The sequence below is a fragment of the Symphalangus syndactylus genome, chromosome 17 (assembly GCF_028878055.3).
Source record: "Symphalangus syndactylus isolate Jambi chromosome 17, NHGRI_mSymSyn1-v2.1_pri, whole genome shotgun sequence".
NCBI lineage: Eukaryota > Metazoa > Chordata > Mammalia > Primates > Hylobatidae > Symphalangus > Symphalangus syndactylus.
The window spans coordinates 15834355-15853212 of NC_072439.2; the positions used below are offsets into that span (position 1 = coordinate 15834355).

At 47.3% G+C, this 18858-nt stretch overlaps 2 protein-coding genes across 2 annotated transcripts in view; one reads left to right on the top strand and one right to left on the bottom strand.

Moving 5' to 3' along the window:
* HIF3A (hypoxia inducible factor 3 subunit alpha) overlaps positions 1–1776 on the bottom strand; it is a 71001-nt gene extending 69225 nt beyond the window's left edge. Inside the window, exon 1 of the mRNA XM_063620746.1 lies at positions 1648–1776. Coding sequence (XP_063476816.1) covers positions 1648–1705 — 58 coding nt within the window. The 5' untranslated portion in view covers positions 1706–1776. The remainder of the gene's footprint in view (positions 1–1647) is intronic.
* IGFL4 (IGF like family member 4) overlaps positions 1–18858 on the top strand; it is a 199082-nt gene that overhangs the window by 13862 nt on the left and 166362 nt on the right. The window lies entirely within an intron of this gene.

Below are 18858 nucleotides of genomic sequence, written 5' to 3' on the forward strand. Positions count from 1 at the left end.
GGCCTTTCCTACAGGGTCTAAGAAGGCCACCACGGTCATTTCTTCTCTTCTGTCAGACATAATTCCTCGGTTTGGCCTTCGCACCTCTTTACAGTCCAATAACGGACCGGCCTTTATTAGTCAAATCACCAAAGCAGTTTCTCAGGCTCTTAGTATTCAGTGAACTCATGGTCTTTTAAAAACACACCTCACCAAGCTCAGCCACCAACTTAAAAAGGACTGGACAGTACTTTTATCACTTTCCCTTCTCAGAATTCGGGCCTGTCCTTGGAATGCTACAGGTTACAGCCCATTTGAGCTCTTGTATGGACAATCTTTTTTTTTTTTTTTTTTTTTTTTGAGATGGAGTCTCGCTCTGTCACCCAGGCTGGAGTGCAGCGGCGCAATCCCGGCTCACTGCAAGCTCTGCCTCCCAGGTTCACGCCATTCTCCTGCCTCAGCCTCTCCGAGTAGCTGGGACTACAGGCGCCCGCCACCACGCCCGGCTAATTTTTTGTATTTTTAGTAGAGACAGAGTTTCACCATGGTCTCGATCTCCTGACCTCGTGATCCGCCTGCCTCGGCCTCCCAAAGTGCTGGGATTACAAGCGTGAGCCACGGTGCCCGGCCGGACAATCCTTTTTATTAGGCCCCAGTCTCATTCCAGACACCAGACCAACTTGGACAGTGCCCCAAAAAACTTGTCATCCTTACTATCTTCTGTCTAGTCATATTCCTATTCACAACTACTCATAAATGCCCTGCTCTTGTTTACACTTTCTCCAAACCACCACAGCTGGTATCTCCTGGTGCTGTCCCCAAACCACCGCTCTTAACTCCCTCTTAAAGTAAATAAATAATCTCTGCTGGCAGGTCTATGCTGAACCTCTATGGCACTCTCTAATTGGATGTCCTAGGTCCTCCCAATTCTTAGTCCTTTAATACCTGTTCTTCTCTTTGTCTTATTCCATTCTTTTTTCAATTCATACAAAGCCGTATCCAAGCCATCACCAATAATTCTATACGACAAATGTTTCTTCTAACAACCCCACAATATCACCCCTTACCACAAAATCTTCCTTCAGCTTAATCTCTCCCACTCTAGGTTCCCACGCCGCCCCTAATCCTGCTCGAAGGAGCCCCGGGAAACATCGCCCATTATCTCTCCATACCACCCCCCAAAATTTTTGCTGTCCCAACACTTTACCACTATTTCGTTTTATTTTTCTTATTAATATAAGAAGACAGGAATGTCAGGCCTCTGAGCCCAAGCTAAGCCATATCCCCTGTGACCTGCACGTACACATCCAGATGGCCAGTTCCTGCCTTAACTGATGACATTCCACCACAAAAGAAGTGAAAGTGGCCTATTCTGCCTTAACTGATGACATTATCTTGTGAAATTCCTTCTCCTGGCTCATCCTGGCTCCAAAGCTCCCCTAATGAGCACCTTGTGACCCCCACCCCTGCCTGCCAGAGAACAACCCCGCACCTTTGACTGTAATTTTCCTTTACCTACCCAAACATTATAAGACAGCCCCACCCCATCTCCGTTCTCTGACTCTCTCTTCGGACTCAGCCCGCCTGCACCCAGGTGAAATAAACAGCCTCGTTGCTCACACAAAGCCTGTTTGGTGGCCTCTTCACACGGACGCGCATGAAAGTTACCTTTTCTGCACTTGCTCACTTTATTTTTCAGAGCTCTGATTGCCCCTGGTTCACTCATTTGTTTCTCAATAGCACGCCGACTTGTCAGGAAGGTTAATAGAGGAAATTGGTGACACGGACATGGCAATCAGGAAACGCTGAGAGTAGGAAGTCAGGTGGGCTCACCACTAGCAATGCAGGAAGCTGCTCCCTCGTGAGGATTGGAGGAGCCACGTGGAAAATGCTGCTGCCCGGAGCCCAGGTGGCTGCGCTGGCCAGGCAGAAGCCCCTGGTTGGCGGCGGTGGCCGTCACTGCTGCTGCTGCCACCACAGCCCAAGCATCCCCTTCCTCTGGCTTCCTCTCCCATAGCAACAGCAGTCCCCGCAGAGGACTCTGGAGTGGTGGTTGCGGGGTCCTACCCCGCAGGGGGCAGGTGGGCGTGGCGGGGAGAGGCAGTAGAGTCGCTGAGGGTCAGCTCCGACCTGTCCCCGCGGTGTTCCCGACCCCAGCAGCTGCTCAGTTATTTGTCGAATGCTGACGGTCGGAACAAACCACCCGGACTGGGGAAGGCCGACCCCAGATGCGCCTAGTAGGGAATGTGCTGGAAAGATACGCCCCCTGGAGGGAGTGCGCCCAGGGAATGGGGAGGAGCGTTTGAGATCGAAGGAGTGGCCGCGTAAAGGCCCTGAGGTCTCGCAAGGAAGGGTCTCAGGGTGTCCCAGGCCCTGTTCTAGGTGCAAGAAACAGGAACCTCCTGTGAGATTTTTTTTTTGCGATTTTCTTTCTTTTTTTTTTTTTTTTTTAGCTCATCAGCTATTGTTAGTGTCAGCATATTTTATGTGTTGCCCAAGACAATTCTTCTTCCAATGTGGCCCAGGGAAGCCAAAAGATTGGACATCTCTGGCCTAAATGATCTCATCTAGCTCCATGGCTTAAGATATTTCCTGTGTGCCAATGGCTTCTAAATTTATATCTCCACCCCATCTCTGAACTCCAGGCTCACATATCTCACTTGGCTTGGAAGCCTACGAGGCATATCAAATTGAAGACATTCAAAATGGAATTCTTGGAACTCCCACGTTCATTTTCCCTAGCGCTTCCTCATCTCAGTCAATGGAGGCACCATCATTCTAATAGTTCAAGCCCAAATCTGAGTCAATTAAAAAAAACAAACAACAACAACAAAAAGCCGGGCGCTGTGGCTCACGCCTGTAATCCTAGCACTTTGGGAGGCCGAGACAGACGGATCACCTGGGGTCGGGAGTTTGAGATCAGCCTGACCAACACAGTGAAACCCCATCTCTACTAAAAACACAAAATTAGCCGGGCCTGGTGGTGTGCGCCTGTAATCCCAGCTACTCGGGAGGCTGAGGCAGGAGAATCGCTTGAACCTGGGGTGGCGTCAGTTGCAGTGAGCCGAGATCGCGCCATTGCACCCCAGCCTGGGCAACAAGAGGGAAACTCCGTCTGAAAAAAAAAAGTTTTTTATTGAGGTGAAATTCACAAATATAAAATGAACCATTTAGAAGTGTACACAGCTGGGCAAGGTGGTTCACGCCACCAGCACTTTGTAATTCCAGCACTTTGGGAGGCCAAGGTGGGAGGATCACTTGAGCCCAGGAGTTCAAGACCAGCTGGGGCAACATGGTGGGACCCCGTCTCTACAAAAACTTTAAAAATTAAGGACCGGGCGCGGTGACTCACGCCTGTAATCCCAGCACTTTGGGAGGCCGAGGCGGGCGGATCACGAGGTCAGGAGATTGAGACCATCCCGGCTAACACGGTGAAACTCTGTCTCTACTAAAAATACAAAAAAAAAAATTAGCCGGGCGTGGTGGCAGGCGCCTGTAGTCCCAGCTACTCAGGAGGCTGAGGCAAGAGAATGGCGTGGACCCAGGACGTGGAGCTTGCAGTGAGCCGAGATGGTGCCACTGTCCTCCAGCCTGGGCAACAGAGCGAGACTCCATCTCAAACAAACAAACAAACAAAAAAACACCAAAGGGTTGAGTGTGGTGGTTCATGCCTGTAATCCCAACACTTTGGGAGGCTGAGGCAGGAAGATCGCTTAAGCCAAGGAGTTTGAGATCAGCCTGGGCAACATGGCAAAACCCTGTCTCTACTAAAAATACAAAAATACAAAAAAAAAAAAATTAGCTGGGCGAGGTGGTGCATCTCTGTAGTCCCAGCCACTCACAAGGCTGAGGTGGCCACGAGAATCACCCAAGCCTAGGAGGTCGAGGCTGCAGTGAGCCATGATCATGCCACGGCACTCCAGCCTGGGTGACAGGATTGAGACCCTATCTCTAAATGAATACATAAACCACTAAAGGTTTGAACGTGGCTGCATAGTCTTTGGGTAACCTACCCTCACCTAAATTTTCCCAAAAGGCTCATTTAATTCTAACATGCTATTGACCAGGCACAGTGGCTCACGCCTGTAATCCTAGTATTTTGGGAGACCGAAGTGGGCAGATTACTTGAGGTCAAGAGTTTGAGACCAGCCCGGCCAGCATGGTGAAACCCCATGTCTGCTACAAATACAAAAATTAGCCAGATGTGGTGGCACACACCTGTAATCCCAGCTACTGCGGAGGCTGAGGCAAGAGAATTGCTTCAACTTGAGAGGCAGAGATTGCAGTGAGCCGAGATCACGATACTGCACTCCAGCCTGTGCAACAGAGCGAGGCTCCATCTCAAAAACAAAAAAACAGGCCGGGCGCAGTGGCCCACACCTGTAATCCCAGCACTTTGGGAGGCCAAGGCGGGCGGATCACGAGGTCAGGAGATGGAGACCATCCTGGCTAACACAGTGAAAACCTGTCTCTACTAAAAATATGAAAAATTAGCTGGGCGTGGTGGCAGGCATCTGTAGTTCCAGCTACTAGGGAGGCCGAGGCAGGAGAATGACCAGAACCCGGGAGGCGGAGCTCGCAGTGAGCCGAGATCGCGCCACTGCATTCCAGCCTGGGCAACAAAGTGAGACTCCATCTCAAAAATAAAATAATAATAATAAATAAATATAAATAAATTATTTTAAAAAAAAACCACCATCGTCCAGGAGCGGTGGCTCACGCCTGTAATCCTAGCACTTTGGGAGGTCGAGGTGGGTGGATCACCTAAGCTCAGGAGTTCGAGACCAGCCTGGCCAGCATGGTGAAACCCCCTCTCTACCAAAAATACAAAAATTAGCCGGGTGTAGTGATGGGGACCTGTAATTCCAGCTACTCAGGAGGCTGAGGCAGGAGAATCATTTGAACCTGGGAGGCGGAGGTTGCAGTGAGCTGAGATCATGCCATTGCACTCCAGCCTGGGTGACAGAGAGCGAGGCTCCATCTCAAAAAAAAAAAAAAAAAAAAAGGCTGGGCGCGGTGGCTCACGCTTGTAATCCCAGCACTTTAGGAGGTCGAGGCGGGCGGATCACGAGTTCAGGAGATCGAGACCATCCTGGCTAACGCGGTGAAACCCCGTCTCTACTAAAAAAAATACAAAAAATTAGCCGGGCGTGATGGCGGGCACCTGTATTCCCAGCTACTCGGGAGGCTGAGGCAAGAGAATGGCGTGAACCCGGGAGGCGGAAGTTGCAGTGAGCCGAGATCGCGCCACTGCCCTCCGGGCTGGGCGACAGAGCGAGACTCCGTCTCAAAAAAAAAAAAAAAGAAAAGAAAACTCATTTGACAAGGCATAGTGGCTCATACCTGTAATCCCAGCACTTTGGGAGACTGAGTCAGGAGGATTGCTTGAGTTCAGGAGTTTGAGACCAGCCTGGGCAACATGGTGAGACTCTGTCTCTACAAAAAAAAAAAAAAAAAAAATTCCACTCCACTCCATTCCACTCCATTCCACTCCACTCCACTCTGTTCCATTACACTCTATTCCACTCCACTCCAGTTCACTGCACTCCACTCCATTAAAAATTAGCCGGGTGTGGTGGTGTACTCCCAGCTACTCGGGAGGCTGAGGCAGGAGGATCTCTGGAACCTGGGAGGTGGAAGTTGCAGTGAGCCATGATTGTGCCACTGCACTCCAGTCTGGGTTGACAGAGTGAGACTTAGTCTCAAAACAAAACAAAAACTAAAACACAGTATTCTTAGATGTGATACCAAAAACATGAACAACAAAAAGAAAAAAATAGATAATTTGCATTTCATCAGAATTAACGCTTGTGCTTCAAGGGATACAGTCAAAAAAGTGAAAATAACACACAGAATGGGAAAACCTATTTGCAAATCATATATCTCATAAAGGACTTGTACCTAGAATATAGAAAAAAACTCCTGTACTTCGATGATAAGACTGATGGGTCAACTAAAAATGGTCAAAGGATCTGAATAGACATTTCTTCAAGAAAGGTATACAAATAGCCAATATGCAATGAAAATATACTTGACATCATTAGTCTCCAAGGAAATGCAAATCAAAACCACAATGAGATGCTACTTCACACCCACAAGGCTGGCGAGAACCACTTCACACCCACGAGGATAGCTAGAATTAAAAAGTGAGAATGATAACAAGTGTGATGAGGATGTAGATAAACTAGAGCCTTCTGGCCGGGCGTGGTGGCTCACGCCTGTAAGCCCAGCACTTTGGAGGGCCGAGGCAGGCGGATCATGAGGTCAGGAGATCGAGACCATCCTGGCTAAACAGTGAAACCCCGTCTCTACTAAAAATACAAAAAAAATTAGCTGGGTGTGGTGGCACACACCTGTAGTCCCAGCTACTTGGGAGGCTGAGGCAGGAGAATCGCTTGGACCCGGGAGATGGAGGTTGCAGTGAGCCGAGATCGCACCACTGCACTCCAGCCTGGGTGACAGAGGGAGACTCCGTCTCAATTTAAAAAAAAAATAGAGCCTTCATACATTGCCTGTGGAATGCAGAATGTTTCAGCCACCACTTTGGAAAACAGTCTGGTGGTTTCTCAAACAACTAAGCATAGAGTTACCATGTGACTAAAAATCACAGGGATTGGAAAGGAAGAAATAAAATTGTCCTTATTTGCAATGACATGATTGTCTACATAGAGAATCCCAAGGAATCTACCAAAAACAAGTAATAAAACCAAAACCTCAAGACAGAAAAACCACAAAACCTACAGCTAAGAAGCAGGCTCACCAAGGTTGAGATAGACAAGATAAACATACAAAATCAATTGCATTGGTATAGATCAGTGATAAACAGCAAAATAAAATATAGAATCAATACCAAATACAATTGCTTAACAGTGAAATATTTAGGTGTAAATCTAGTATTATATGGACCAAGCCTGGACAACATAGTGAGACCCCATCTCTATAAAAAAAAATTTAGCCAGGTGAGGTGGCATGCACCTGTGGTCCCAGCTATTCAGGAGACTCAGGTGGGAGAATTCCTTGAGTTTTCAAGGCTGTAATGAGCCATGATGGCACCACTGCGCTCCGGTTACAGAGTGAGACCCTGTTTAAAAAAAAAGAAGAAAGGAAAGAAAAGAAAGAAAGAAAGAAAGAAAAAAGGAAGGAAGGAAGGAAGAAAGAAAGATCAAAATGAAACAAAAAAAAGTACCAGATTTGTATCCTGAAAAGTAAAAGCCTCTGATAAAATAAATCAAATACTCTCTAAAAGAATGGAAAGGTATAGTATGTACATGGACTAGAAAGCTTAGCATAGTAAACATGTCAATTTCCCCTAAATAAATACACAGGTTGAACACAATTCCTTTTTTAGATATCGACTAGATTATCCTAAATTTTTTTATGGAATGGCAAAGCAACTAGAAAGTGTAAAACAATTTGAAAAAAGAAGAACTGGCTGGGTGCCGTGGCTCACGCCTGTAATCTCAGCACTTTGGGAGGCCGAGGCTGGTGGATCACTTGAGGTCAGGAGTTTGAGACCAGCCTGCCCAACATGGAGAAACCCCATCTCTACTAAAACTGCAAAAATTAGCTGAGTGTGGTCATGCATGCTTGTAATCCCAGCTACTTGGGAGGCTGACACGGGAGGATCGCTTGAACCTGGGAAGTGGAGTTTGCTGTGAGCCGAGATCACACCACTGCACTCCAGCCTGGGTGACAGAGTGAGACCCTGTCTCAAAAAACAAAACAAAACAAAACAAAAAAAACAGAATAAAGTGAGAAGAGTCAGTCTACCCAATTTAAAGACATCTAGCTGCAGTAATCAAGACTGTGTGGTATTACTGGCAGAGGAATAGAGAACATAATAGAATAGGAACAGAATAGAGAACTCAGAAAAAGGCCCACACAAATATGTGCAACTTTTTTTTTTTTTTTGAGACAGGATCTCACTTTTTTTTTTTGGGACAGGATCGCCCAGGCCAGAGGGCAGTGGAGCGATCATAACTTACTGCAGCCTCCAACTCCTGGCCTCAGGTGATCCTCCCATCTCAGCCTCCCAAAGTGCTGGGATTACAGGCAGGAGCCACTCTGCCTGGGCCCAGCTGATTTTTGACAAAGATGCAAAGAGAAATCAATGGAGGGAAGAGAGCTTATTAACAAATGGTGCCGAGCAATTGGACATCCATAGGAAAAACAAAACAGAACAAAACAAAACAAAATCAACCTCTCTCCTCTCTCACACTTTATATAAAAACTAACTCAAAATGGATCACAGACTTAAATGTAAAACATAAAACTACAAAAATTTTAGAAACGAACATACAAGAAGATCTCCAGGAGGCAAACAGTTCTTAGATTTGACATCTGAAGCACAGTCCATAAACGGAAAAATTGATAGTTTGGATGTGATGAAAATGAAAAACTTTTGCTCTAAGAAAAACCCAGTTAGGCCAGGCGCAGTGGCTCACATCTGTAATCCCCGCACTTTGGGAGGCCAAGGTGGACAGATCACGAGGTCAGGAGATCGAGACCATCCTCGCCAACATGGTGAAACCCCTTCTCTACTAAAAATACAAAAATTAGCTGGGTGTGGTGGCGCACGCCTGTAGTCCCAGCTACTTGGGAGGCTGAGGCAGGAGAATTGCTTGAACCTAGGAGGCGGAGGTTGCAGTGGGTCGAGATCGTGCCACTGCACTCCAGCCTGGGCAACAGAGCTAGACTCTGTCTCAAAAAACCCCCCAAAAACAAAAAACAAAACAAACAAACTCAGTTAGAAGGACAGATAGGCTATAGTCTGGGAGAAAATATTTGCAAAGCACATACCTGACAAAGGACAATTATCTAGAAAATGTAAAGAACTGTAAAAACTCAATAGTGAAAAAAAAATCCATTAAAAAAATGGGCAAAAGACCTGAAGAGGATCTGGCATGGTGGCTCATACCCGTGATCTCAGCAGTTTGTGGAACCAAGGTGGGAGAATTGCTTGAGCCCAGGAGTTCGAGACCAGCCTGGGCAACATAGTGAGACCTTGTCTCTACGAAAAAATAAAATGAAAATAAAAACTTTTTAAAGACATGAAGAGACATCTCAATGAGGAAGAGATACAGATGACATGTAAGCAGATAAAAAGGTGTTCAACATCATTAGCCATTAGGGAAATGCAAATTAAATTAAAATGGCTAAAAATTTTGAAAACCGCAATGCCACCAAAAGCTGGCAAGGGTGGAGATAAATTGGATCATTTATACATTGCTCTCAAAAACAGTTTGGCTGTTTCTTAAAAAAAAAAAAAAAACTCAACATTGTTTGGGCACAATGGCTCATGCCTGTAATCCCAGTATTTTGAGAGGCTGAGGTGGGAGGATTGCTTCAGCCTGGAGTTGGAGACCAGCTTGCACAACACAGTGAGACCCCCATCTCTATCAAAAAAAAAAAAGAAAAGAAAAAAATTAGGCAGGTGCGGTGCTGCGGGCCTATAGTTCTAGCTACTTGGGAGGCTGAGGCAAGAGGATCACTTGAGCCCAGAAGATTGAGGCTGCAGTGAGCTGAGATCACACCATTGCACTCCAGCCTGGGCGACACAGCAAGAGCGAGAGTCACAGATGGCCTGTTCATTCCCTGCCTGTCTGGGGATGGGACCAAAGGCATACTATTTGGGACAGGTAAAAATCCTGTCAGTATATACGCTCATGTACAAGGACGATTACCAGAAAAAGTAGTTGGAATCCCCTCGTGTCAAGGACAGGGAGAGAAACAGGAATAACTTTATTGTTTTGTTTTGTTTTGTTTTAAATAGAGACGGGCTTTCACCATGTTGCCCAGGCTGGTCTCAAAACTCCTGGGCTCGAGTGATCCCTGCGTCTTCCAAAGGTCTGGGATTACAGGCGTGAGTCACCGTGCTAGGCTGAAATAGGAACTTAAAAAGTGAATATGCCCCCCTCCACCACATGGGGGAGCCATAATCCACGTTAATATTTCAGAAGTAGGACCCACAAGTGAGAGTCAAACCAGCTCTGATGTCCCTCCAGGCTGAGGATGTAATTTAGCGGCATTTAGAAAATTCAACTGAAACTCATACAATTGCTAAATGAACAGGTCTCTGAAGGATTTTCTTTCTCCAGTGTGGTTTGCCTAATTTTGTGGCCTCAGACAGCTGTTACATTGTCCAAGTTTGGAGGTCCCAAATTTTCTGGCATCTTCAAAAAGATGCCACCTGCCTCCTTCACACTGCCTGGGTCAAAATATTGTGTTTTGTTTTGAGATGGGGACTTGCTATGTTGGCTAGGCTGGTTTCAAACTCCTGGCCTCAAGTGATCCTCCTGCCTTGGCCTCCAGGCTGGAGTGCAGTGACACAATCTCAGCTCACTGCAATCTCTGCCCCTCGGGTTCAAGAGATTCTCCTGCCTCAAGCTCCCAAGTAGCTGGGATTACAGGCACCTGCCACCATGTCCAGCTAATTTTTGTATTTTTATTTTTTTTTTAGTAGAGACAGGGTTTTACCATGTTGGCCAGGCTGGCCTCAAACTCTTGACCTCAAGTGATCCTCCCAAATGGGCCTCCCAAAGTGCTGGGATTACAGGCATGAGCCACAGTGCCAGGTTTTGTTTCCCACCTTCTAAAATCCCATACAGGGTTAGATTATATGTGGGAACTGGCCATGGGACCAGCCCCTGGTGGGCACCATCCCTTGTAACAAAGAAAGTTCCTAGCAGATGTAGCTGACTGATTAACCTTTAACCTCTGCATTCCAATTTATTGGAGCTCCCATACAGATATGTGACTTTGCACTACAGGATCTGAGATGTGTGTGTGTGTGTGTGTGTGTGTGTGTGTGTGTGTGTGTGTGTGTGTGTTGAGATGGAGTCTCACTCTGTCTCTGTCGCCCAGGCTGGAGTGCAGTGGCGCCATCTCGGCTCACTGCAAACTCCACCTCCTGGGTTCAAGCAATTCTCCTGCCTCAGCCTCCCAAGTAGCTGGGATTACAGGTACGCACCACCACGCCTGGCTAAATTTTGTGGTTTTTGTAGAGATGGGGTTTCACTGCATTGGCCAGGCTGGTCTCGAACTCCTGACCTCAGGTGATCCACCCACCTTGGCCTCCCAAAGTGCTAGGATTACAGACGTAAGCCACCGCGCCCGGCCGAATCTGAATTGTATCAATTGAGATACTGGAAAGCACTAGAAAATTCTATGAGGTATCACATGTTCTATGAGGACCCCAACTAAAGCAATAGTGTTACTCTCAGCGCTTCTGTAAGGGACACTGCAATATTGATGCTCTTGTGTTTTCTCACAGAATTACCCCATTAACCAGGGCAATGTAATGGAGTTAGGACGAGGATTGTGTTGCAATTGGAGAGAGCTGGGAAGATGGTCCTTGGGCTCCCTGGATCAAAATATTATAGTTTTATTTTTCCAGAAGAATCAACCAATGCAGGTAGAGCAAGCAGCCCTGGAGTTGGGCATTAAACCATCAAGGATGTGGTAACTTGATAGCAAGAGGCAGTGACAGCTGAGCATCGAGGGTGGGGTCTCCAGCCCTGTGTGGCAGAGCTGCTCCCTCTTGCCTGGCATTGTGGATCCTGAAAGTCCTCAACTTGCTCCTCCACAATTGTCAGGGGAGATGGGTTCCTGGTCGGTCCTTTGTTTCTGGCTTCCAGAACAGCCAATTGCAGAGATAATTTTCTACCTCTAGGAATGGTGTCTGCTCTGATTCTGCAAGCAAATTCCAGGAGCAGGGCCAGGCATGGTGGCTTACGCCTGTAATCACTTTGAGAGGCTGAGGGGGTTCGGATCACTTGAGGTCAGGAGCTTGAGACCAGCCTGGCCAACATGGTGAAACCCCGTCTCTACTAAAAACACAAAAATTAGCTGGGTGTGGTGGTGCACACTTGTAAACCCAGGTACTCGGGCGTCCACGGCACTAGGATCCTGGGAGGAAGGGATTGCAGTGAGCTGAGATCACGCCACTGCACTCCAGCCTGGACGAGAGTGACACTCTGTCTCAAAAAAAAACAAAAATTAAAATTAAATTTAAAAAAAGAGAAAATTTTAGGGTAAGGTGCTATGGAGAAACCTCAGAAAAACAGCAAAGGTGACCGAATTCTTGAATAAAAATGGGTCACAGGGATTTGTATCAAAATAAGTTGACGGTGTTTCTAGTTTGTTGAGCAGAGCAGCCACGTGAGGGTTTTGGGTTCCTTCTCTCCTCCTCTCATCCTCCTCCTTCAAACACTCTGCTTCATGAAGTGGGGTTAATCAGGGTAGGGATGTGGTCTGACCACTGTGAAAATAAATATTATTTAAAAGCTACTTGAACCACAACAGCACTTTAAGTGATATGACTGTGATCTGAGTCACATATGATTGTAACTTCTGTTTCTCACATTACAGGTTAACTCACTTTCTTTTTCTTTTTCTTTGTTGTTGTTGTTGTTGTTTGTTTTTGAGACGGAGTCTAGTTCTGTCGCCCAGGCTGGAGTGCAGTGGTGTGATCTCAGCTCACGGTAACCTCTGCTTCCCGGGTTCAAGCAATTCTCCTGCCCCAGTAGCTACTCAGATCTTGAGTAGCTGGGATCACACCTGGCTAATTTTTGTATTTTTAGTAGAGACGGGGTTTCACCATGTTGGCCAGGCTGGTCTTGAACTCCTGACCTCAAGTGATCCTCCCGCCTCAGCCTCCCAAAGTGTTGGGATTACAGGTGTGAGGCACCGTGCCCAGCCCAATTCACGTTCTTATTTTTCTTGTTCTATGTAATGACTAGGGATAATTAAATCACTTTGGGGCAAAAACCACTGCCTTCTATTTTTTTTTTCTTTTTTCTTTTTAGACAGGGTCTGGCTCTGTCACCCGAGCTGGCAGGTAGTGGCGCGATCTCAGCTCAACTCTGCCTCCTGGGTTCAAGTCATCCTCTTACCTCAGCCTCCTGAGTAGTTGGGACTACAGGTGTGTGCGACTGTGCCCAGTTCATTTTTGTATGTTTTGGTAGAGGTGGAGTTTTGCCACGTTGCCCAGGCTGGTCTTGAACTCCTGAGCTCAAGCGATCCTCTCGCCTCGGCCTCCCAAGATGTTGGAATTACAGATGCCACCGTGTCCACCCAGTGGTGCCTTCTTAATTAATGACCCTTGTTATCGATTAAGTTCCCCTTTGTTGTCCTGCTTTGCTTAGACCAGATAAGAGAAAAACCATGACGATTACACCCTTTGTAAAAAATGTTAAATATGCCCTTCTCAAAAAGAAACATTGCGTATAAGCAAATTGCTGTACCTATGTGCCAACCTTGTATGAAAAATGTTGTAATTCTGATAAAAACGTCTCCTTCTTTGTCTATAGTCATTGGTCATATATATATATATGACAAAGACAGAGAAGCCTAAATAAATATATGTACTTCTTTAGAGACAGGGTCTCATTCGGTTGCCCAGACAGGAGTACCGTCTGCTCCACTTCCACCCCCAGGGCCGAGCAGGTGAAGACGCTTTGGCCCCTACCTGGGAGACACCAGGGCTCACACTGTGGTCACCTCTGGAGCTGACTGGGGAGATTTTCCTGAATCCTCGGCTCCCCCTGGGTCTGGACACCCTGTGGTTCCCCTGTCACAGATGGCCTCACACCTCTTCTGCTGGCCTGGGCCCTTGCACAGATTCACGTCTAGAAGGGGACCGGGTCGTGAAGCAACCTTCGGTGCATGTCTCAGCTCTAGACTCACAGGGTCAGCTGTAAGACTGTGGATGTGTGAGTGTGGGAGGGTGAGGACGACCCCAGGAGGGTCCTGCAGTTTCCTATTTGTCAAAGAAGACTCCATTCTGGAGGAGAGAGGGACAGAGGGTGGAGGGAGCATCGGTCGTCTCCTGGCTCTCACCGGACCTGGCATCAAATCCACCATGACACATACTCTGTCTGGGACCTGTCTCGCTCCAGGGCCCAGCGTGTCTCTGCAGGAAGGCAGGGCATCCCACAATATCACCTGCTCTTCTAGGACTACAGGAGCCAAGGAGCTGCTGAGATCTGCTGATCACCCACTCGCTCCACTGCAGCCACCCCGGAGCCATGGCTCCCGAGGCCACATCTTGGGTAAGGAGGACAGGACCCCATTCCCACCTGAGCCCATCTCCCATCTCAGCCACCAGTGGGGCTCACTCCCCACCTCAAACTACACCTCATCCCTGTTCCCGTGCCCGGCCTCTTCCTCAGACATGGCTCCATCACAGCAATTCCCCATCCACAGCCCCCGGGTCAACCCCGTCCACAGCTGTTTCAGTCCCCAAACTACTCCCCAGTTCTTGCCTAGCGCTAGTTCCAATCCCAGCCTGGTCTTCTTCTAAATGTTGGTGCCAGTCACACCCACAGCACAGCACCAGTCTCAGCGCAGCCCCTTCCCTCCCTGACCCCAGCTGAGCCCCCAGCTCTGAACTCCTCCGAAACCAGGAAACAACCACGTTGCCCTGAACCCTAGGCCCATTTCTTCTGAGAGTCCTGCCTGCACCCCTTGACCACAGAGAGGCTGAGGGTAGAGAAGGCATCGGTCCTCTCTTGGCTCTCAAAGGACCTGGCATCAAATCCGCCACGACACATACTCTGCCTGGGACCTCTCTCACCCCAGGGCCCAGCATGTCTCTGCAGGAAGGCAGGGCAAGGTCAGCTTCTAGCCCTTCCCTGAGCCTCGGTCAGGTCAGAGACTCCCTCGGAGCCACCCTTCCCCAGGCTGGGCTTCCAAGGATCGCCTGTGGTTTCCCGATCACCCCCTCTTCCCCTTCCCTCTCCCACAGCAGTCTTGGCCTCTCTCTGCATCCTCAGGCTCCTGTGCTCATACGGAGCCCCAGGTGATCCCAGGAGGGACTGGGAAACTGGGGGATGAGTGTGGCTCCCAGGGGACCCCCGGCTGGGACCCATCTACCACCACCATCTGGACCTCACCAGCTCTGTCTCCTCCAGTGGCCCCATAAGTGCTTACCTGATGCTCTGCCAGTGGCACGTGGGATGCGGGGACAAGCTCTACGACCCCTTGCGGCACTGTTGCTATGACAGTGCTGTCGTGCCCTTGGGCAGGACCCAGAAGTGTGGAAACTGCATCTTCAGGGTCTGCTTCGAGCAGTGCTGCCCCCGGTCCCTCAGCTCCCAGACGTCCCTCATGGTGAAGACGAAAGGCCAGAAGTGCTCCTCAGCCCTGACCTCGGGTGACAGGCTTTGTCGTAGGTGAGATCCGGTCCTCTCCATGGGATTGTGGGTGCAGGGGAGCGGGGCGCTGCATACCTGTTCTGCCCTGGGTGGAGTCCCCGTTCTCCGTGTCTCCCTGTCTCTGTCCTCCTGCCTCTAGGTAATGTCATCTTCATTTATAATGGCGTTGTTTTAAATTTTAATAATAGACAAAAAAGGCCAGGCGCAGTAGCTCACGCCTGTAATCCCAGCACTTTGGGAGGCTGAGGCGGGCGGATCACAAGGTCAGGAGATCGAGACCGTCCTGGCTAACACGGTGAAACCCCGTCTCTACTAAAAATACAAAAAACTACCCGGGCTTGGTTGCAGGCGCCTGTAGTCCCAGCTACTTCGGAGGCTGAGGCAGGAGAACGGCCTGAACCCAGGAGGCGGAGCTTGCAGTGAGCCGAGATCTGGCCACTGCACTCCAGCCTGGGCGACAGAGCGAGACTCTGTCTCAAAATAATAATAATAACAGACAAAAAAAATCTTCTCTCCCTATTACACTCTATCAAGTTTTACTTGACAATATTCGTGCAGTTAGCTTTAAGAGCTCCAAAGTAATTTACTAAAGCTTCCTCCTGAAAAATAGCAAAATTTAGAAATGTGGATTGAGATGAAAATTTTTTGTAAATATTGTTTGGCTTTGGGAAGAATGATCAAAATGTTTAATACTTCCCGTCCCAGAGGTTTATTTACTTTTTTTTTTTTTTTTGCCTCTATTCAATCCACCTCTCCTTTTCCCCCCACTTGTTTCTCTTCCTCCATCTGTTTTGATTTCCCTCTCAGAACCTCGCTCTTTCAGCATCGCTGTCACGAGGCAGTGGCAGCTGAGCACCGAGGGCGGGGTCTCCAGCCCGTGCGGCAGAGCTGCTCACTCCTGCCTGGCAGGAGTCCATCAACAGATAAAGCTAATAATGGAAAACTGATATATGAGAAAGGTGACATTATACATTAGAAGAAAAGGGATGAAACTAGTCAACAAGTAATTTTAGATTCAATAGGCCACATAAGGATGCAGAATTTATTTTTTTTCTGGTGATTCAAAGCCAACAAGAATGAAGAAGTGGCCAGGTGGCCGGGCGCGGTGGCTCATGCCTGTAATTCCAGCACTTTGGGAGGCTGAAGTGGGCAGATCACGAGGTCAGGAGATCGAGACCATCCTGGCTAACACGGTGAAACCCTGTCTCTACTAAAAAATATAAAAAATTAGCCAGGTGTGGTGGCGGGCACCTGTAGTCCCAGCTACTCAGAAGGCTGAGGCAGGAGAATGGCATGAACCCGGGAGGTGGAGCTTGCAGTGAGCGAGATCGCGCCACTGCACTCCAGCATGGGCAACAGAGCAAGACTCCATCTCAAAAAAAAAAAAAAAAAGGTGGCCAGGTGCAGTGGCTCATGCTCATAATACCAGAACTTTGGGAGGCTGAGGCAGGCAGATCAGCCGAGCTCAGGAGTTTGAAACCAGCCTGGGCAACACAGTGAAACCCCATCTCTACAAAAACTGCAAAAATTAGCAGGGCATGATGTTGTGAGCCTGTAATCCCAGCTCTCGGGAGACTGAGGCCCAAGAATCGCTTCAGCCTGGAGTTGGAGGTTTCAGTGAGCCAAGATCCCACCATTACACTCCAGCCTGGGTGCCACCCTGCCTGGCCCAGGTTTATTTACTTTTTTTAATTAGGTCTGGTTTTATGTTCTTAAGTATCACTTTATGGTTTCCTTACCACAAATCTTACATATTTCTTGATACAATTAATTCCTGTGTAACAAATCCTTTTGCAATACTCTACTTTTTTACATTTCAATTTCCCTGGTTATTGCTAGTATAACATTATCTGTTGATTTATGTATACTTAATTTATATTCAGTCATAATATTAAATACTCCTAATCCATTTATCTTCTTTTAAGGCAAATTTTTGGGTTTTCTGGGTATACAAACATATTGTCTAAAAATAATAATATATTTTCTTCCAGTGTTTCTAACTCAGTTCTTTTCTTTTTTCTTTTTTTTTTTTTTTTTTTGAGATGGTGTTTTGCTCTTGCCACCCAGGCTGGAGTGCAATGGTGCAATCTCGGCTCACTGCAACCTCTGCCTTTCAGGTTCAAGCGATTCTCCTGATTCAGCCTCCCAAGTAGCTGGGATTACAGGGATCCACCACCATGCCTAGCTAATTTTTGCATTTTTAGTAGAGATGGGGTTTCGCCATTTTGGCCAGGCTGGTCTTGAACTCCTGACCTCAGGTGATCTGCCTGCCTCAGCCTTCCAAACTGCGGGGATTACAGACATGAGCCACCACACCCGGCTCTAACTCATTTCTACATGTTACTGTTTTGCGATAGTTAGCAACACCAAAGTAATACTGAATAACAGAGACTGAAGAAGACATACCTGTCTTATGTGGATATTAAGGAGAATAATATGATGATTTCTGTTGGTTTATAATAAACATCTTCAAATGTATAAAGGTTTTAAAAATCCTATTTTACTTAGTCATACTTTCATATTAGAAATTTCTGCTGAAGGTATTTCATCAAATTCTTTATTCATAATTATGTATGTATAAAATCATATGACTTTCCTCCTTTAATTAGTTAGGTTAATTAAGTCAATAGCCATTTGCTGAGAAAGTATGGTGTGCCTACTGCTGTTTGGGATCTGAGGACCCAGCACTGAACCAAGATGTTAATTCCAAAATCTCAAATTCTATTGGTCATTTCAAAAATTAAAAAAAAGGCCAGGCATGGTGGCTCATACCTGTACTCTCAGGACTTGGGGAGGCCAAGATGGGAGGATTGCTTGAGGCCAGGAGTTTGACACCAGCCTGGGAAACAGAGAGACCCTATCTCTACAAAAAATTAAAAAGTTAGCTAGGTGTGGTGACAGGTGCCTAGGTACTCAGGAGGCTGAAGCAGGAGGATCACCTAGGCCCAAGCATTGGAGGCTGCAGTGAGCCGTAATTGTACCACTGCACTCCAGCCTCGGTGATGGAGTGAGCTTCTGGCTCAAAAAAGAAACCACCAAAAATGAAAGAAATAGGGATAGTTCCAGTAGCAATAGTTCTAAGATGAATAAACATATATTATGAAGGCACAGGGTGATGGCTGATGCTATTTTAGAGAGAATGGTATGTGAGGCTGCCCTAAGAAGGTGGTATCTCAGTAGAGCTCTGAAGGGAGTTGGGTTAGAACACTGTGAATAACGCAGAGGGCAGTAAGGTGGGCAGTGCTGTGTGAAGGACGGGTTAGGGCAAAGCTGGTACTGCCTTACGTCCAGAATGGTATTTTTTTGGGGTAAAATTCACATAACGTCAAATTAAGTTTCTCAAAATGTACAATTCCGAGGCAGTGAGTGCTTTCGCAATGTTGTGCAACTATTACCAAACAATTGCATCATCCTAAAGGAACTGTGTATCCATGAAGGTGTGACGCCTCATTTTCTCCTTCTCTCGGCCTCCAGCAACCACTAGTCTTCTATCTCTACGAATTTGTCTCTTCTGGATATTTTGTATAAATGGATTCATGCAGTATGTGAGATGAGTGGCTGGATGGGGCTCGTATTTGAGCCCTTAGTTGACAACATTGAGAAGCGCTGGCTGTCACGGGGACTATGTTTATTATAGAAAGGATTTATTTAAAAAAACAAACAAACAGCTGGCTGTGGTGGTGGTGCATGCCTGTAGTCCCAGCTACTCTGGAGGCAGAGGCCA